The 20,183-nt window shown below is 65.8% G+C and overlaps 2 protein-coding genes across 2 annotated transcripts in view; one reads left to right on the forward strand and one right to left on the reverse strand.

Moving 5' to 3' along the window:
• POLN (DNA polymerase nu) overlaps positions 1-3,181 on the forward strand; it is a 159,419-nt gene extending 156,238 nt beyond the window's left edge. Inside the window, exons 23-24 of the mRNA XM_065877293.1 lie at positions 1,883-1,944; positions 3,002-3,181. Of these exons, the coding sequence (XP_065733365.1) occupies positions 1,883-1,944; positions 3,002-3,181 (242 nt within the window). The remainder of the gene's footprint in view (positions 1-1,882; positions 1,945-3,001) is intronic.
• Positions 3,182-9,369: 6,188 nt separating this feature from the next.
• Positions 9,370-13,640, reverse strand: NAT8L (N-acetyltransferase 8 like). Its single transcript, XM_065878270.1, has 3 exons — positions 13,265-13,640; positions 11,752-11,916; positions 9,370-9,737 (listed from the first exon to the last, which is right to left on the reverse strand). The coding sequence occupies exons 1-3, from the start codon at positions 13,638-13,640 to the stop codon at positions 9,370-9,372; spliced, it is 909 nt and encodes a 302-aa protein (XP_065734342.1).
• Between the last annotated feature and the right edge of the window lie 6,543 nt (positions 13,641-20,183).

Raw genomic sequence — 20,183 nt, forward strand, 5'->3', positions numbered from 1 at the left:
GTCCTTCCCTAAACAGCTACCACTGCAGTGGGCATGGGGGCCTCTCTTCTGCCTCTCCAGTGAGAGCAGGAGCCCTAGGGCCCTGGTCCCTCTAGGCCCTGCAGGGCCTGTGAGGGAGGTGGCCGAGGGTGGAGAGAGTACAGGGCTGGGCGTTAGGGCTGGGTAGCAGCCTCCCAGCCAGCTCCCAAGTGACAACTGGCCAAGCCCTCCCCCAGCTCCGCCACCACCTGCAGAGACCTGCCCTGAAAAGTGGTGAGACCACTGTCCTCGGCGCCCCAGCCTACACACACCTCCATCTTATAGTTGGGAAACCAGCCCATAGCAGGGCCCCACCCTGCACAGGGTCCCGTCCTACACGGGGCTTCAGCCTACGCGGGGACCCATCCTACAAGAGCTTCATCCGACATGGGGCTCCATCCTACATGGGGCCACATCCTACACAGGGCCTCATTCTACAGGGGGGCCCATCCTACATCATCATTTGAAATCTGTTTGGAAATAATGGGCCTGAAACAAACCATTTGATGGGTTGGCGGGTGCTCAGCTGCTGGTTAAAAAGGAAAGAAAAAGTTCTACATCTGGAGGGAGCCATCCTAGGAACAGTCCAGTTCCCGTTCATCCTGGGGGCAACTGCTAACGGTTTCAGGCAGGCATTGAGGCTCTGCTCCCTGTGGCTCCCTCAGGGATGCAGGGGCCTCGGCCACAGGCCAGCACTCAGAGGCACCACCTGGCGCTGTGCTGGGAGAGCTCTGGGGTCTCGACCCAGCCACGGACCACGAGACAGGTGAACCCGGTGTGGGCCGGGGCTGGCTGCCATCTCTGAAATGCTGGGTGGTCAGGACACACCTGATGGCGGCCCAAAGGGCAGACCCAGGATGGGGCTCTGGGGCCCCCAGCCCAGGGACCCTGCCCTCATGGGCCATATGGTGCAGGCCGGGGACACGGGTCACCCCAGGGAGAGGCCTGGGAGAGAGCCAGCTCTGCCTGACTGCCACCACCCCTCTGCCCAGTGGTTACTCGGGGTCACTCATTTAGTCAGCCACACAAAGGAGGGGATACACAGGAGGACCTGGCATTGTCTGCACACCCAGTGAGGGGGTGTCAGGGTCCGACTCCTCCCATTAGAAGCACCTGGACACCCTGCAGCTCCCCAGGGAGGCCGGGCCCACGCTGCGCCCACCTCCCCACAGCCGGACCCAGGAGCCACATGAAGTGGCTCCCCACTCCCCGGCCACACCAGTGTCCCTCTGCAAGCACAGAGAGGGTAGCGAGGCCTTCGGGCAGCAGCTGATCCTGTGCCAGACACCCCAGGCCCCGTGCCCCCCCCACCCCCCCACCCCCCCGGGGCCGCGGAGGACAGAGGACAAGGCAGCCTCCCCCCATTCCTTGGGCGTTCCTTTGGCGATCTTTGTACTGAAATGTCAGATAACTTAGAGCAAACCCTGAGGAACACTGAGCCAGCCAGCCCCTCCCGCCGGGCTGCTCCCGGCCCAGCCCCCAGTGCCATGGAGTTGTCCCTGCAGCGTCACGGGCACGTGAAACTTGACAGGGGTTTCAGCGGAAGCACAGGTCGTCCTGCCTGGGCTGCTCGGGCCAGCGGGATCGCCTGGCCTGGCCACCCGGGGCGGGGGGGGGGGGTGGGGTTGGCACAGGGGGCCCGCAGCTGCAGATAAGCGTGTGGGCGGGGCTACAGCGACGCTTGGGACCAGTTGGGGAGAGCCGCAGTGGCTGCCAGAGCAACCAGTACAGGTGACCATGACTGTGTGGACTTGGGAGAACCAGGGATCCTGGGGGCTGGGGTAGGGCTGGGGCCCGGGTGTCCTCCTGGCGCCAGCTCTGCCAGGCAGGCTCGGGCTGCCCCTCTGTCTTGCCTTTGTCCCAGCCCTCGTCAGGGGAACCATGGAGGCCCTGCAGCATGTGCCGGCGGTGGAGCTGCAGCTGCAGGTGAGGGGGCGGGGCAGGAGCCGGGCGGGGCGGGGCGTGGGGGAGGAATTCATCAGCCCTCCCCCGCAGGCCACTGCCACCTGCCCCAGGTGCACCTGGACGTGCCAAGCCAGTCCCAGCCAGACTGCTGGCTGTTGGCTCTCAGAGGGGCTCCAGGTCCCCACCAGGAAGACCTTCGGGTCCAAGCTCCCCCAGGGTGGTGGGGAAGGTAGAGGAGTAACAAGGAGGTGAGAAGTCTTGCACATGGGCCAGACAGGGTCAACAAGCACCTTGGAGCCCCTGGAAAGGCTACAGGGAAGGATGGCTTGCCCCTCGTCCCATGGTCGCTCCCTCCTCCCTGCCGTGGAAACAGCCATGCTCTGTGCCCCTGGGGCCCCTGCACCCATCCCACCGTTAACTTCACCCCTCACCTCGCCCTGCGGGCGGCAGCTTGGCAGCATGAAGGAGCACCCACACAGGCCCAGCCAGGGACGGGAACTCCCGTGTTCTGGAGTGGTTGGCGTTTGCTCCTGTGGCAGGTGGAGACGTGGGGGACCCAAGGTCCCCAGGAGCCCAAGAAGCCCCACCTCACCCCACTAGTAGCCCTGCAAGTGGCAGGGGGCTGCAGCTGTGAGCAGCCCCCTCCCGTTGAGAGGGAGCTCTTGAGCCGTGGTCAAGGGTGCTCTCAGGATCAGGTCCCTAGGAGGGCTCTCCAGACTCCTCTGCACCTCTTGAAATCAGCTGATCCCCCTGGGGGACCACAGGTGGCCCCAGGACACACCTCCCTATGCCAGAGCCCCCTGCCTGGCCAGCCCCTACGAGCTCCTTGCTGCACAGGGGCCCTGGCAGGTGAGGGGGGCTCAGCCAAGGTCGAGGCATCGTGACAGGGTGGGTGTGTGGTGAGCCCGTTTACCTGTTGCCGTGTGTGTGTGTGTGAGCGTGTGTGAGTGTGCGTCTGTCCGTAGCTGAGCTGCTGTGGCCGTGTCTGATTGTGTGTCTTGGGGCAAGTGGCTGCCCGCGTGGGGGTCTGGGCGGTGGCTGGGAAGGTCTGGCGCTCACCTCTGGCTGCCACCCGCAGGTGCCCCTGAAGGTGAGCTTGAGTGTTGGCCGCTCGTGGGGACACCTGGCACCACTGCAGGAGGCCCCAGCCCGTGACCCCACCACCGTCCTGCCGAGTCTCCAAGCAACCGCTCAGCCACCGCTGGTCCCTGAGCGCCTACCCCCGTGCACGCATTTTTCGCCTTCATTTGGTCTGTAGCCCCAGGCAACAGCGGGGAAGAGAACTGGTTTCCACCAGCCCCGCTGTGTGGCCTTCCCAAGGTCAGAGTCAAGCGCTTGGTACTGGGCTAGGGCCACCTTCCCTCTGGAGCTGGGGCAGCTGGGTGCCCCCTGGAGTAAACGCCTCTTGTGAATGTGCTCAGCCCTGTCCGCGTGAATTCTTCCCTTGGGTGGGATACACCATGTGCGCAGCCCTCGGCCGCTTGGGCACAGCCAGGGCAAGCACCCCAGGCAGGAGTGGCCCAGGCCTAGGTTGCCCCAGGCTGACAGCTACTCACCACCTCACGGGTGCCCAGGAGCTGCCAGCAGCCTGGCTCCCAGGGCCTCCAGGGCCGGGCCAGTGATGTACTGGCCAGAGATCACAGCCTGACCACCCTCCTGAGGGCCAGAGGGGCCCGTGCACAGGTGCTCGCCGGCCAGGTGTCCATGCGAGCTGGTTCTCACAGACCCCCAGGGCCCGTGCACCCCTGGAGCCTCACAGCAGCCTGTGACAGAGGTGCCACCCCCTGACATAGTGGGGACACTGAGGCAGGGGAAGGTCACCTCACTGGGACAGGTGTCCCAGCAGGACTGCAGCTGGGCTCCCCCCGACCCTGCCCCGCACCACTGCCCGGCCGCCTGTCTCATCCCGCGGCCCCATTCCCGACCCTGGTCTGGGTCCAGGCTCTGCATGCCACCCTCCAAGTGGGGTGCAGCGCCTACCCAGGGCAGGGCGAGCATGTTGACAGGGCGCAGATGCAGCCCCAGGAGCGGGCACGGGTCCCCCCCCCTCCGGCTGTGGACTCCGCTCCTGTTTAATGGCAGCTAGAGCCCACGGGACACAGCATCGTCTTTTCTGAGTGACGTGGATCGTCACAGTTTATCACGCCCAGGCCCGTTTTTCTCATGGCTTCAAGATCTCGTCACTGGTCTCACGGGCTGTGCAGCGTCCAGATGGCCAGGCCTGACCGCCATGTGATAGAACATTCCAGAACCTGGAGAGCTGCCAGGGCCCTCCACGCCACTGCCTCTGTTGTGTGTCCGTATGTCTGAGTGGCAGCCTGTCTTAATGCTCTGTCACCTCAGAAGCAAGACCACTGCCGGGCTTCACAAGGAGCATCTCACTCAAGCAAACGACCGTCCTTGGGAGCTGACATCTCTGGGCCAGCGCGGACCGCCGTGTGCCTTGTGGGGGGAAGCCACGTGGGGTGGGCACGTCCCAGAGCGTCCCAGTCAGACCCGCGAGAAGGGAACACGCCTGACACCCTCGGGGCTGGGCGGTGGATGGACCCTGCGAGGACGTTCCCTCCCACCCAGAAGCCGGGCCAGGGCAGGAGAGCGCAGCCAGGGGAAGGCCTGCTGTGGAGAGCCATCCATGCTGGGTGGGCTGCAGGAGCCTTTGGACACGGCTGGGTGTATGTCCACCCTGAGCCCCAACATCCCTGCCCCACCCCCGTGCCCTGCTCTCCAGCCTGACACCCCCATCCCATCACCCTCCCTTCCTTACAGACACTGGGGGTCCCACACCTCATGGCATCCCTCAGAGCCGACCTGCTCCAAGGAGGCGTCAGACAGACGGGCAGACCCCCTGGCCTGCAGGAGAGCCCGGCCGGGGCTGCTGACACAAAAACGGGGGCCTCTCAGCCCACAGGTCACCCAGGCACCTGCTCCAGCCTCCAGGAGGAGGGGCCCAGCGTTGCGCAGACGACACCTCAAGAAAGCATGGACCCCGGTTCCATCAACTCCGGTTTTATTGAAAAACAGCAGCATTGGGGGCTGGGCAGGCAGAGGGACACTGCTCCCGGCCCCTCCCGTCGCTCACACACGCACAGGAAGCCTGGGACCCTCTCCCCAGCCCTGCAGCCTGTCTCCTCTGGACGCAGTGCACGGCCCCTCCGGGCCCTCTCGGGGGCTGTTTGGTACATCCTGGGATGTCAGGACAGACGCCTCAGTCCTGGGCTCACAAACGGTAAACACAGTAAGTGAAACCAGCCACCATGACACGTTCTGGGCTCTGCCTGCCCAAGGACACCGCGTCCATGGCAGCCGTGGTCAAACAAATCTGATCTCGGCCACTCTGGCTGAGTGTCACTGCCCTTGCCACCCTCCCCACACAGCCAGAGAGCTGGGCAAAAGCTCATCCTGGTCACCCCCCTTCACACAGGCCGTCCGGCACCCTTGGCCAGGGAGGAAGGAGCGCTAAAGGTCCGCTGGGTCCGGAGAAGGAGCGTGAACGAGGCCTCAGGCCGGCCGCACCGCCGAGCACCTCCCGGCTGCCCCTTCCCAGCCAGAGCGGGCCCTTGGCCCCCAGGCTCCCTCCCTGCACCCACACGCACGCACACACGCAGAGGTGCACACGTGTGCGCGTACCCACAGGCACACCCCTTCTCCAAAACGGCTAATTATTGCTGTTAAAAAACCACATCCAACAACAGTTAGCTTGGGGCTCCCCTCCCTGACCCCGGGCAGCCCACTTGTCAGTGGGCCTCACGCCATCACTAAGAGCCTGTCCTTGGCACCATGGAGCAAACACAGTCCAGGATCTGCCCCACACCCAGCCCAGAACTCGAACCCAAAAGCCTCGGCCAGAGGGCCACCAGCACAGGTGCACAGCCTGTGGCCAAAGTGATTCAGAGAAGCGGCTTCAGACAGACACAGGGGCAGCAGGAACACGGAGGACACGGCCAGGGCAAGGCAGCAGGCTCCCAAGGCCGGGGGCCCCTGTCCAGCCATCCCCCAGACACTGACAGGAAGGCGGCCCCAGCGGCGTGCCCAGCGCCCGAGGATGGGCAAAGACACCCACAAGTGTCAACATGCCTCCCAGAGACCAGAGCCGGGCCCTGTGGCCCAGAGAGCCGCCGAAGCACCTGCCTGATGCCGGAGGGGCCACCTGAGAAAGGACACACAGAGCAGGGTAGGGGCCGCCCCAGGACCGTGTGGCCTCCCAGCCCAAGCCTTCTGCCCCCCGTCCCTCCCCCACTCCACCCAAGGGCAGCAGGGGGAGGCCAGGCCGGACACGATGGAGGTACCAGGTGGGAGTCGCTGCCACGGCCCTTCCTGGGGCCGGGCCACCTGGCTGGCCTCAACACACGCACACCACCCACCCTGGCTGCCCACCGTCAGGGGCCAGCTGTCTGAAGAGCCCATACCTGGGCAGGGGGAGCTACCCCTGGGATGGCCCACCAGCCACATGCCAGGACCCTAGTGGCACTGGGCCATCCAGAGGTGCTGGAGCCTTCAGCTGCCCTGGATCCCACTGCCTGGACGTGCCCATAGGGCCTGTGTTCCAGGCTCATCTAACGCAGACATCCTGAGCACTCTGCCTCCCGCTTTCCGCTCCAGACACAGACAACAGAAGCCCTGGAAGCCCGACCCCTGAGCACGGGTGCCGGGCCCAGGGCTGGCTTTCCAGTCTGGGGAGGCCCAGGGCTGCCTTTCCATTCTGGGGAGGCCCAGGAGCCAGCAGGGAGGGGAGGGGGCCCAGGGCCGCCCAGTGCAGAGAAGCTGCCCAGACACATCACTGGGCAGGACCCCAGGAGGACGCTTCACAGAGGTAGAAGAAGTAACATCAGAATTTCTACAAAGGTATAAAATTCACATCTCAGTGCATGTTTGTGGAGCAGTTAGCTCCCAGGCTGGGGGAGGATGGGAGACCTGCCCCCCGTGCTCCCCTGGAGCCCGGGAGCCGCACGCCGGCCGGGCAAGGGTCCTGAACTGGGCTCAGCACGCGCCCAGCCTGGGGCACACAGGTGCCTCTGCCCACCTCAGGGGCCAGGCAGCAGCTGGACAGCAGAGTTCCGGACACATGGCCACCCTGCCACACCCCTCCTGGCATCTCTCCTGGCAGCAGCAAGAGGGCATAAGGAAAGGTCAAGAGCCCAGCCAGCACCCACCAGCCTCCGGGCCACCGACTGAGGCGCGGGGAGGACGCAGCATCGACAGACACCAGCAGGACGGGAGGGGCCACACCACTGCCAGAAGCATCACCAGAGAGGCACTTCGGTCGACGCCAGCAGACGTGGGCAGCCCGGGGGCTCCGGCGGCCCCACCCACGGGCCCCGCCCCAGGGACGGGAGGTCCAAAGGCACAGGATCAGAGGAAGCTGGCAGCGTCCCAGTGCCACAGCCTGACACCTGACAAGACACGACCCACCACGCGGACGTCACGGGCCCCCGCCTGCCCTTCCCACCCGGCCAAGCCTCAGGTCAGCTGCAGCCCCAACTCGCCCCACGCCAACTAAGGCCACCCCAAGCCGACACCGAACCAAACAGAAAGAGGAAAAAGGCACAACTGTTTGTTTTCCGTTTTGCTAAAACACTTTACGTCTGTCTGTATAATCCGGATTAACAAAATCTGAGAGCTGCAAGAAAATAGGTGCCGATTTCTGTACAGTCTACAAAATTCCCACCCCCGAGCGGGGACCGGGCGCCACCAGGGGGAATGTACAGGGGAGCACGGGGTCTGTACAGTGTTCTGCAAGTACCTCAGTTGCTGACAGCACAAAAGGCCCCTCAGGAAACTAGGCTTGTTCCGTCCATCTGCTTACTTCCAAAGCGCCTCTTTAAGAATGCTCCCTCCACGGTCCTGCACGTGGGACCCAGCTCAATGGCCCAGGACGCCTGCCACTTCCCCTCCCCCAAATCCCCAAATAAGGGGGTCTCGGCGGGCATCTCTGCCCTCCTGCCACCAGGCGAGGTCCGGGCTTACGGCTGGACGTGCGGGCACTGCCAACCACCACCTTCCTCTCCCCCTCTGGGCCACCCCAGCACCCAAAGGCCGCTGCCTGAGACCTCAAGAAGGAGAGGGTGGAGGCACAGGTCCCCCAGAGCCCACGGTGAACTCCTGCACTGGGAGGCTGCCAGGAACTTGCTCCCATCCTGCCCTCCGTCCTGCAACACGAGAGCTCGACAGGGGTAGCCCGGAGCCTCCTCACAAAGCAGGAATGCTCTTTGGGGAGAAATTATGTTAAGTCAGGGTCTCCCTCCAGATTCCAAACTGAAACCCTCCACCCACCCGGCCACCCACCCCCACCCAACTGGGCCAGAAACAGTGCATTCTAGACCACACAGGTGTGTGTGTGAGTGTGTGTGTGTGTGTGTGTGTGTGAGTGTGTGAAGGTATAAACTACCGTTTTGTCCCAAGAATTGAAGTCATGCAGAGTGCTATTCTGTCTAAATAACTTATTAAAAATAGGGCGGCTTCAGGCTGGGAGAAGCTGCGGGCTCGGTGGTGCAGGCAGCAGCCTGGGTTGGTAAGACTCACAGGACAGAGCCCGTCAGCCGCAAGGCAGGAGGTCCTCAGGGAGGTCTGGGGGAGGCCACCGGGGTCAAGTTGGCACTGGGGGAGAGATGACCCCATGACCGCCTCCTACCCTGCTCTCCTGAAGGGCCCTGACCACGGCTGTACAACATGTTGCCATGGGAACCACACCTGGGCGCCGCCACCCATCGGCAAAGCCCGGGCGGAGGAGGGGCAGGTACCAAAAGGAAAGACAGGTGATCCGATGTCAAAGCAAAGCTGAACTGGGTGAAGCAAGGGGCAAGGTGGACAGTCAGGCCTCCCAAGAGGCTGGGCTGGGGCTGGGGGCGCTCACCAGTCTGGGTCCAGTCCAGGCAGGGCAGGGACGGGAGGCTGTGGGCATGCGGCATGCTGCAGCCAGGCCACAGCCTCAGCGTGCACAGAGCAAAGCGGGCCCGCAGCCAGCTCGGCGCCCCGTGGGGCAGTGGCCGGCCGGTGCAGCGGGCCACACCTGCTGGGGACTGATGGCTGAGCCACCGCCTGGCTGGCGGCCAGGGGTCTGCCGGGCGGGGGCCTCACTACAGAGGCTCTGTGCTTGGTGGGCAAGGCTGGGCCCGCCCCCACCCCGGGGGTGGGCTGGAAGGGGCCCCTCGCGCCAGGGCCGGGCAGCCGCGTGGGCTCGCGGCGGTCCACGCTGTCACTCTTCAGGATGCGGCCCCAGCAGACTGGGGAGGGCAAGGGGCGTGGCTGGGAACAACCCACCTCCCCAAGTGTCACGGATGAGCAACGGCCCCGCACCCCACCAAGAACCAGCCAAAGAACCGTGTGGTGCCGAAAAAGGAAAAACCCAACACAAACGCCAAGGTGAGCGTCTGAAAGCGGCCCGGGCGGCGGGCAGGAGGGCACAGGCGGACGGAGCGGTGGGCAGGGCAGCGGGCAGGTGGGTGGCGGTCACTCCTCGCGCAGCTGCAGGCGGTAGCGGTGGTAGCGGACCTGGAAGAAGAGGCGCTCGGCCAGCGAGAGGGTCATGCCAGGCATCACGTAGCGGTCACTTGAGCCCATGTGCCTGAAGCCCAGCGACTCGTAGAGCTTGTGGGCGGCCACCTTGACGGCTGTCGTACCTAACACTACCGCAGAGTAGTTGTGTACCAGGGCGAACTCCAGCACCTTACGGCCCAGCGCCTTGGCGATGCCCTTGCCACGGAAGCGTGAGTCCACCGACATGCGTAGCAGCTCCACCGTGTTGTCCGCCGCGTGGGCCCGCGCTGCCACGATGCCCACCACGTTGCCATCCAACACGGCCACCCAGAAGCAGGAGCCTGTGGGGAACGGGGCGGTCAGGGCCACTGGCGCTACTGCATGATACAGCCACTCCGGCAGAGGGAGCCGGGCCCAATCTGCCTGCTGCCTGCGGCAGCCCTGGAGCCTCCCTGACCCCGGGCCTGAGGCTGGGCAGCCAGCCCTGTGCTCAGGCCAGCCGTCCCCACCCCCGGCCCAGACCAATCGCGGCCCCACGCAGGGCAGGAGGAGGAGGGGGAAGACCTCAGGGAGATGAGGGAGCAAGAGGGACAGAGGAGTGAAGACCAGAGGGGAGAGGCCTGCAGGGCACAGGCCGCGGGGAGAGCCATCTCCTCTGGGGGCCCAGGGGCTACAGGAGGCAAGGCCGGGGGGCAGTGCCTGCTCCGAGGAGCCCAGCCTGCACACGCCCTACCCACGGCCACGCCAGCCTCCACTGCCGTGTCCTCCCGCCAGCCACCCCCCAGGCCCCCGCCCCAGCCTCCCTCCTGCAGTGGCCAAACCCTCCCCCGCTAACGCTCCTTCCCCGGACCCCCGCCCTACGCCTGGGGGTCCCCCACTACCACATCTGCCAACGCGGCCCCCAGCAGCCCGTCAGCTCTGCCGGGCAGTCCCCTGTCTCCTTCACCGTCAGACCCCAAGACTGAGACCGGGCACGTGGCCCGAGCTCGGGAAGGAGCTGACCGCCCCCTCCACTGGCTGGCCTGCCCACTGTCCAGGATTTCAGGCTCTCCCCACCTGCCCGGGCCCAGGTCAGAGGTCAGCACAGTCCTGTGAGCCTCCTGCCTCCCCAGGCCTTGGTTCCCCCATTGCGGGAGCAGCTCCCACAAGTCCAGCACGGCCCCACCAGCCGCTGTCCAGCCTCTCTGGCCCTGCGGGATCTTCCTGCACACCCACCAGACATCTCAGGAGGGGCGAGCAGGGCCCAGCCCCCCATCTCACACCCAAGGACACTGCACTCCAATGAGGGCAGGGCCACGCTGGGCCCCAACCCCTCTTCTGCTCCTGCGGCCTGGGCTTTGGTGCCGGGTGGGTCTCACGCTTCTGTCCCCTCCCGTCCTGGGGGGAGCCAAGCTGAAGCCAGAGCTCCATGGAGGCTGATAAGATGCTTTGTTTGGGCTTGGGAAAGGGTCAAGGAGAGCCAAAGGTGCCCAAGGCCAGCCAGGCAGCCTCGGGGCAGGGAAAGGACCAGCCACCAGCGCGCAGGAGCTGGCCGGGCCAGAGCATGTCGCCGCTGCTCCGGGACGCCTTGCCTCTCTTGTCCCTACTGCCCTTCCCTGGCACCCACCAGGATGCTGCTAGACCCTAACCAACCAGGCGCACTCTGTCCCTCTCCTCAGGGACCTTCCTGCACCTGGAAGGCCCTCATGCCCCAGCTCCAGGCATGGAGAAAAGCAGGACCCTGCCTCCCAGGACCCACCCTGCCTCAAGGCCAGCCTGGAGACTAAAGAATGGCTGCAGACCAGGTCCCAGCCCCTCCCTCTACAGAAGGCCAGGGCCGGGGCGAGACTCTGGGCTTACTAAGTGGGACCCCTGTTCTCCTAGGGTCCTCATTGCCCCAGAGTGACCTCTGCCCTCTCCCCACCATGTGGCCCTCTGCCACACAGGGCCCTAGCATTCCAGGCCGGCCCAGGATCCAACAAGGCAGCCAAACGGGACCGGAGAGAGGTGAGAAAGACCCCCTTTCCCCCATGAAGCACCAGGGCAGCACAAACAGCGGGGCCAGGACCCCATGGCCCAGGGCCAGCTCAGGCCACTCAGAGCCCTGCCCTCGGAAGCCCGGCCATACTCAGGGCAGAGGGCCTAGTCCTGCCAACCCCAGCGCCTGCCGGCCTGCGGCCAGAGCCCTTGGGCACCCAGAAGCCTCGGGTCACGGGGGTGCCCCAGCCCAGGCTGACCTGTGCCCAGCCCCTGCCCCAGGCCCGCCCCGAGGTTGCTGCGCTGGGGGCAGCTCTGCCAGCAGGAAAGGCTGGGGAGGAGGGCAGGAGGGGGGAGGGGGAGGGGGGGAGGAGGAGTCCAGAGACCCCCGGGACTCACCAGGGGGCTTCATGTAATACTGCTCAATGTCGGCCATGTCTGTGTGTAGCGCGCAGTCCAGGTAGGCGAGGACCACCTTCCGGCTGTAGTAATAGCGCAGGCCCAGCAGCCCTGCTGGCACCAGGCACGTCAGCAGCAGCGAGCGGGTCAGGGCAAAACAGAGCGCTGCGGGGAGAGGTGGCGCCCGGTGAGTGGTCGGTGGCGCAGAGCCTGTGGGGACAGCCCCGCAGACCAGCGCGGGGGAGACGGACCCAGGCCCACCAGCCCCTGGTAAATAAGCCAGTTAGGGACATGCGCAGAGGAGAGACCATGCCAAATACGCCAGGCCTGTTTTCTCCGGAAGAGCAAAGAACATCGCAGCTGCTCCTTCTACTTTTCCCTATTATCAAACTTCTCACCATAGCACACGTTACCTTTATAACCTGACATCATGGGATTTCTTGATACGCTGAGCACCGCAGTGGCCTCTGGGCAGGCTGCCCTCAATAGCTGGCGGGCACAGCCCAGGACAGGGCTACTGAGGGGTGGCCCCTGCCCATCGCCCCGGCCCGCTAGCTGGGGAAGGGGCTCTGTCCACAGCCTGGCCCACACGGGGCGGAGCGGGGGAGGGGGCCAAAGAGCTGCCTGGCCAGGCATCTGCAGGCCGTCCCACCCTTGGGAAGTGGTGGCCCCGCCTTCCAGCAGGAGGGCCCCAGCCAAGAGCCCTCCCTGGGCCAGCCTCTGGGTGCTTCGAGGACAGGGGCCAGGGGGAAACTGCTTCCAGCCTAGGCTACCGGGATGCAGACGTGCCTGCAGCGAAAGTGCCTCTGCTGCGTGACCTTGGGAAAGTCCCACCCCGCAGCCTCAAGCTCCTCACCTCTGAAATGGGGAGAACCACCCTCCCGCGGCAGAGCCTAAAGGGGCAAAGCCCCAAGGCCCCTGTCGGGGCCGCCCACCGTGAGGGCCCACTGCCCCCTGGCTCTGCATCCTCGGCGCACACCCTCCCCCGGAACCCCAGGGAGCCGGCTGTCTTCCCCTCATAAATTAGCGCTCAGAGCCGCCGAGGCAGCCTCCCCCGCCCCGCGAATTATATATAGTTACACGCGCCAGGCGCTGGGCCTCGGCAGCGGCCGCTACCTGCCGTCACCCCGCCCCCACCGGGATGACCAGGAAGGAGACGCAGGTGGAGACCCCAGTTCCCCGCCCGCAGCCCCTGTCCCCGGCCCGCACTGGTTCCCACGCCCCAGCCTGGCGCGCCTTGGCCGCGAGCCCGGGCCGGCCCCAGCGCTGGGGGCCACCTCGCCCCGGGCCTCCGCAGAACGCGCGGGTGCGTGTCCGCGCGCGTACGAGGTGGGGCGGGGGTCCGCTTCCGTCCCAGGACGAGGCCCGGGCCCGAGGCGGGGGCGAGCGGGCCGGAGGAAGTCCCGCGCGCGTCCCCAGAGGAACTGGCGGGCGCAGACTGCGGCAGGCGGGGGTGCGCCCGGCCGGCCGCGGCCCCGACCCCGCCTTCCCCGCGGGGTCCCCGCGCACTGACCGGCCAGCAGGGCGTAGAGCAGCTGCGTGCGCGGGTGGTGCCGCAGGCCGCGGAAGGCCGTGTTGGGGATGCGCTCCATGATGCCGTCGTAGAAGATGCGGCGCGCCGCCTCCTGCTCCGCCGCGCGGATCTCGCGGATGTACACGCCGCGCCCCTCCGGAGGCTCCGCGCCCCCCGCGCCGCCGAGGGGCTGGGGGCCCGGCGCGGGCGGGGGCGCGGCGGGGGCGGCGGCCGGCCCAGGAGCGGCGGGCAGCGGGGGCCACATGGCGCCGGCGGCGGCGAGCAGCGCGTCCTTCTTGGCCCCCGGCAGCGCCTCATGGTCCTCGGCGGCCACGATCTTCGTCTCGCAGACCATGTCGGGAGGCCCACAATGCATGCACCCGGCCGGGCGGCGCAGCGCAGGGACGCGGGCCGGGCTGCGAGCGGGCTCAGCCCGGGCCCAGGGCAAGGGCGCGGCGCCCTCGGACCCGCGGCGGCGGCGGCGGCGGCGGCGGCGGCAGCGGCGGCGGCGGCGGCGGCTGCTCAGGAGCGCGGGGCGGAGGCGGCGGGCGGCCGGGGCGCGCGCAGGGAGCTACGCCGCATTTTGGAGAAGTATTTATAATGCAGCGGCGCCGGTGCAGTCGCGGCGCCCGGGGTCCCGCAGGGTCCTAGCGTCCACTGCATTGGCTGCCGAGGGTCACCATGTGATCTCGAGGGTGGGAGCAGACGCCGCCTCCGCGCCCGCCCGATGGCACACTTGGGCGCTGCGCGGCGGCCGGGAGGGGGCGGCGCGGGCGGCCCGGGGCGCGACGGAGCGGCCGAGCCCCGCGAGGTGGCCGTGGACGAACGAGCGAGCGTGCGGCCGGGGTCCCGGCCCGGAACGGGCGCTCCGCGGGCTCCGGGTTGGGCGCCTCCCGCCTGGCCCCTGCGTCCCCGCGTCGCCGCCGCTCAGCGCGGGCCTGTGAGCGCCCGGACCTGGGGCCGCGCCACCGGAGCCCGCAGCCCTCGTCGTCCTCCTCCTCCTCCTCCTCGGCCGCCGGGCGCTGTCACGGAAGCATCTCCATCTCCATCTCCCGCCCCTTTGTCTGAACGCGGCGCCTGGTCGGGGTCCTCGGGAGGGGCGCCCCGGCTTCCCCGGGCCGGCGCCCCTGGGAACCTGCGCCCGGCGCCGCACGGGCTGCAGGCGCGGGGACGCGGTCAGAGAGGGGTCTGATGCCCACGTCGCCCGCAGCCCAGCGCGTCCCAGCGCAGCGCAGTACGCCCCACTCGGATACCGGATCCCCACCGCCGGCGCGGGGATGCGGGACCCACAGGACCCATCCCGGCTCGGCCCCCGCCCTCCTCGGTCCGCGCATGCGCCCCACGATCTCGGTGCAGGTGCAGGGGGGGCTCTCGGCGCGTGCTCCGGGTCCCTGCGAGCCCCGCTGAAGCTGCGGGCCGGGGGCGAGGGGGAAGGTGGAAGCGGGAGGACAGGTAGTCCCAGCCCCGCCCCCTGTACTTTACGAACCCAGCCCCCTGCATCTCAGAATCCCCTTTCCTGCGTCGCCCCAGTTCTCCGCAGGTGACCCCACAGGGCAGCCTGGAGCTGAGTTTATACCCGCGCAGGTGGAGATGAGGCTTAGGGGTCCAGGTCTGAGGACCCTCAGCCCCCGTTGGGGCCCAGCGAGGCAGCTATGGTCACCTAGAGGACAGGAAAGGGACTACCCCTCGCGGCGTCGCGCTGAGGGACCCAGGCGGAGTGAGAAGAGGGAGGACCCCGGACCCAGGAGCTGATCTGGGCCACAGGCCGGACCCGAGCGCTAAGTCGTAGGGGGAGAGCCAGCCAAGCTGGGAAGTCACCCCCACGCTGTGCTTCGGAGATGCCAGGATTTGTCTGGGCCCGGATTGTGACCTTCCAAGGGGGATCACGGAAAATCTCAGAGACACTCATCCATCCATTCAGAAACCCTCCACGTGCTGCCTGGGCAAGTGCTGCCTGGGGGCCGAGTGACGCTGACCGGACACAGCGGGACTAGGCTCTGAGGCGTCCTGAGGATGGCCAGCCGGACGGCAGGAAGCACGTTCGAGCGGAGAGGACAGCATGCAAGGGGTCCAAGAAGGAAACACCCAGAAGGGGGTGGGGGAGGGGCGGTGATGGCAGCTGGGGGCCTGCAGGGGTCAAGGGGCTTCCAAGAAGGCGAGGCTGGGCTCGAGTGCCAGGCCAGGGATCAGAAGGACACTCATCGTGCTCCCTGATGCGGGCCAGGAGGGAAGAGAGCCAGGCCCATTGTCCAGGAGCTCTTGGGCAGCATCCTGACCCCAGATCCAGGTGTGAAGGGGTCCCTCAGAGCAGAGCGGCCCGGTCCCTACAGGGCTACAGCCTCTGCCGGCTATTACCCACCCCACCTAATCCCCAGCCCTGAGCGGGAGGCTGCCCTTCCTCCACCCCCAGCAGCCGGGCCCAAAGACGGAGGGTGCGACCCGGGGTCCCACTCAGCCTGACCTTGTGGGGCGCCCTCCCGTCCAGGTGGCCTGACCTCACGCTTCAGCCCCCCAGAAGCCCCCGAGAGCCCCCGAGGCCTTGAGGCAGTGGTCCAGCCCCTGGTCCAGAGGGTCCTGGAGAGTGCCAGCACCAGGTGGGGGGCAGGGGCCGGACTCAGCTTGGAAGGGCCAGGGCTGGGCCCCAGGGAGGGCCACCTGGGAGCTCTTGGTCCTGGACTTTAAGGGGCTGCGAGTTGGGGGCGGCCTGAGTGGGAACAGGTGCAGGCAACGGGGTGGCCCCAAGCCCCGCCGATGAGCCTCAGTTTGGAGCCCAGGGAGGTGGCTGCAGTCACCTAGAGGCCAGGGAGGGGACTGCCCCTCGCGGCATCACGTGCTCAGGGACCCAGGCGGAGTGGGAGAGCCGGGAAGCACGCCCTGTGCTGCCGTCAGGAGCCCATTTTACAGAAAACCTGGGGGGCGAAGTCAGGGGTCTGGTCTGTCCTCCCAGTGCCGGGGTGCCCCGCCCCCGCCCTGCCCCGCCGAATTCCGCCCACTCCTCTCGCTTTGGCTGCACTGACCACCCCGAGATTCCCTGGCCTGATACCACTGCCAGAGCCCCGCAGGTCCCTGACAGGGGTGGCAGGGGTCCTTGGCGCAGCAGCGAGACCACCGCCCCCAGATCCCAGAGGCCAGAGTGGGGAGGGCGCCCTGGGCCTCCACTGCTCCTGCGGGGAGGTGGCGCCCAGCACGCCCCGGTTCATTTAACAAAACAGCCCTCCACCCCAGATGAAGAAAGGGACCCTCGGGCAGAAAGGTCGAGGGGGGCCTGGGAGGAGGGACTGGGAAGGACGGCAGAGGCAGTGGGAGTGCAGGAGGGAGTGGATCAGAGGGCCAGGGGGTGGGAAGGAAAAGGAACCAGGGCCAGATCAGAGGCAGCCAACAGGAGCTCCTCCAAGAGAACACGAAGGGGAGGAAACGAGAAAATAAAGGTTATTATCAACACTATTTCCCCAACCGAAAGACAAAAACTCCTGGTTAGAACCTGTGCGGCACCTCGAGTGGCCCTGCAGTTCTGAGAGCCTCCTGAGGGCAGGAAGGAAGCAAGGCTCCCAAGACCCGCCTGCTGCGGGCAGCTGCCGGCCGCTGGACCCAAGCCGCTCGCTCACCTCCTCACCAGGAGCCCAAGGCCCACCCCCCATCCTTCCCTTCAACACACGTTGGGTGAATGCCTACCTCTATTGGGCCCTGAAAAGAACAAAGCTCGTTCTCCTGGCACTTTACAAGCCAGGGGGTGGGGTGGGGCAGGAAATAAACCAATAACAGAGATCAACACTCCAGTATCCCTTTGGGACAAAGAAAAATGTGTTGGGATAAGGGGCTAAAGAGAGGTGGGTGGTGGAGGCCAAGGAGGGAACCCCATGGAGAGGGGACAGCATGTACAAAGGCCCTGGGGTGGCAGGGGCTATGAGTTGAACGTGCCAGCAGAAGATAACGTACTTTCAGACAGGCCAGCTCAGAAAAGTTTACTTACCACACTGTTTTCTAGGAAGCTACCTGAAGGGATGCCACAGGGAGAAGATGGCATGGAATCTAGGAAACAGTGGCTCCAAACTAGAAGAGTGCAAGGTGGGCAGTGGGCAGTGGGAATGCCCAGCTGGCTGGGGGCAGGAGGGCACGGGCCAGGGAGGGGACGTAACGGGAACGACTTGACTGCCAGAGAACGTCAGAAGCAGACGAGGGGAACAATAAGGCAGACACAATCTCTAGGGAAAACAAATGCCGTCCCAAGGGTAATGCATTCCCAGCATGGAAGATGCTCTCGACCCAGTCAGCCAGAAAGCAGTATGGCAGCTCCAGAACAGAACCTGAACGCCCTGGGCCCTGACCACACGCACGGCTAGACTTTGCCAGGGTCATCTGTGCTGACTCTCCTATCTACTTCTCTAGTGACAACGCCCTTCAGGCCTTCCCTGCCCCCGACCGACCCTGCTCTTGGCAAGGCTGACGAGGACCAGGGCTGCCCGACCCAGGGGTCCAGCCTTGGGCCTTGCTTGACGTCGGGAGCGTGGGACACGCTGACTTCTTTCCTAAGCCCTGGTCAGTCTCAGTTCTCTTCCTGTCTCATGAGAGCCCACCTTCTCGGGGGTCTCCCATCCCCCTGCCCACTCAGCACATCACTCCTCTGTCCACACTCACCACAGGGCTCTCGGCCAGCACTTGGGGCCCAGCCTTCTCTCTCTCCAGCCCCTTTCCCAGGTGTGTCTGTCCGGTAGCCTCCTGGACCTCTCTTGTAACTCTATCCCTCTTCCCCTCACCCCCTCATCCCTTTCTCTCAAAAAAACACACCCGCAGTTCCCACTGGCTCTACTTTCAGATACACCTGGAGCCCAGCTCCTCCTCTCACTGCTGTCCCCGCTGCCACCGCCCAGCCCCAGGCCCTCTTCAGCTCTGATGGCTTCATCACATCCCCACGGGCCCCGATTCTGCCCCTGACCAGAGTCCATCTTCAACCAGCAGCCAGAAACGTCCCGTTCCAACAGACGTGGGCTTGCCCAGACCCCGCAGGGCTCCGAGGAGCCTCCGTCCCTCACGCTGCCCCCTGCCCTCCTGCCTGACTCTGCTGGGCAGACCCTACACAGCAGTGTCCCCGGCCCTTCTGCCTGTGGTTCCACACCTGTCCGCCTGGGCTGTGCCCCTACTCCCTCCCAGAGGGCAGCTCCCCTAAGACGCTTTCTACGGCCACCCTCGGCTGCCCCCATCATTTATGGTAACAGGAACCCCAGTCCGGGCAAGGGTTCATGGCTGCCCACAAAATACACGATGCCCAGTTAAACTTCAGTTTTGGATAAACCAATAATTTTTAATTTAAGTACGTCCCATATTGCATGGGACATGCATATACTAAAAAGTACTTATACTAGAAGTACTTGTACTTTTCATACTGAGAAGTGCTCGCTGGTCCTCTGTGTCTGTGAATCTGGCCGCAGGCCAGCAACACAGGCTGCGTCCCGCCCGCCAGGCAGCCAGGAGTGGCCACATGACAGAGGCCAACCAATGGGACATGAGCACCGTCTGGCAGCGCCCTGATGGGAAGGCACCTGCCTCTGCCACCCTCCGCTCCTTTCTGGGGCCCCAGGACAGGTGGATCCTGAGCCCTGCCACTGCACCCCACTCACAGCCAGGCCCGAGGGCCGGCCTAGGCCTGCCACAGCTTCAGCAGCCCCCACCGCGGGCGTTCTCTGGCCGGATGTAAAGCTCACAGGCTTCCTCGCCACCAGACACCTAGAGCTCGGCCTCCCACCACGGCCAAGGTAGGAATCTGGTTTGTTCACTGTGATCCTGACACCTGGATCGGCCCCTGCACGCAGGGCGCTTCCAGCAGAAGAGAACCGAGGACAGAAGAGGTCAAGGTCAAGGGTTGGGAAGCCCGTTGGGGCAGGGAAGGGCCTGGGGCAGAGGGTCTGAACAGATGCGTGCATTTAGATCACAAAGACAGGCCAGGCCAGGCTGGGCTGGGGACTGGTGCCGTCCTCCAGGCAGTGGACCAGGAGTGTCCGGCTCCACCCACCCGAGACAGCAGAAGCGGGGCGGGGCGGGGGGGCACGTCGCACTGAGGCGGCCACAACCAGGGAACTAAAGCCCTTGAGAGGCCAAGTGTCCCACAGTGGCCACTTCCAATCGTAGCCCTGCCGCGTTCCGGGATGTTCCTTACAGCATGCATGCGTTACTGTGAAAAAAAGGTATTAATTTTTACTTTAAAAACCATTCCCAGAATGAACGGAGGGAGGGAGGGAGGGAGGGAGGGAGGCCTCCCACCCAGTGCTGTGAGCACACGTGTGTGGATGCGTGTCTGAGCCAGGAGCTCCTGGTGCCCAGGGGCTGGGCGGGGGTGCGCAGGAGGGACCCAGCAGGCAGGGTGGAAGCTGGGGGGAGGGCCCAGCCCTCTCTTCCCAGAGGAGCCCTCCCCTGCCACCCAATCACCCCTCTCCCGACACCCTCAGGCTCCTTGGTCACAGTGGCCTTGCCATGTCAGATCCACCGGCTGGACCTCCAGGGAGACCCTGACCACAGGCGTCCTCACTGCGGTACAGAAGAGCCTTGGGAGGGTTGGCGCGGGGCAGCTGCTCCAGGGACCAGGCCACCTCTACACCGCTCCCCTCCCCCCCACCTCAAAATAAGTGCAGGCAGGCAGGAAAGAGGTCCTTGGAAGGCGGACTTGCCATGGCCACCGTGCCCGTGGGTGCAGGTTCACAAGTGCGGCCGGACATGCATACCCTCAACTGTGGCACTGGTGTGGGACAGGTGTCCCGAGGGCCTCAGCCCTCACGGAAGAGCTGCAGAAACCTAGGCCCAGAGAGAGTCCCAACTGGGGACTCCCGAAGGCGGCGATGGTGGGCTCTGGTAGCCAGAGCAGGGAGACAGGACACAGGCATGCCGGGCCAGGTGTTTATTGGTGAGGAAGCAGTCTGGCTGAGGGTCC

Source organism: Phocoena phocoena, chromosome 5 (assembly GCF_963924675.1).
Source record: "Phocoena phocoena chromosome 5, mPhoPho1.1, whole genome shotgun sequence".
Classification (NCBI taxonomy): domain Eukaryota; kingdom Metazoa; phylum Chordata; class Mammalia; order Artiodactyla; family Phocoenidae; genus Phocoena; species Phocoena phocoena.

Bases quoted from the DNA above. Each gene is read 5' to 3' on its own strand.
- NAT8L (XM_065878270.1), bottom strand. From the start codon at position 13,640: ATGCATTGTGGGCCTCCCGACATGGTCTGCGAGACGAAGATCGTGGCC. The intron at 11,917-13,264 runs GTCAGTGCGCGG...CTCTCCCCGCAG, and splicing joins GCTCTACGCCCTGCTGGCCG to CGCTCTGTTTTGCCCTGACC. The intron at 9,738-11,751 runs GTGAGTCCCGGG...CGTTCCCCACAG, and splicing joins GTATTACATGAAGCCCCCTG to GCTCCTGCTTCTGGGTGGCC.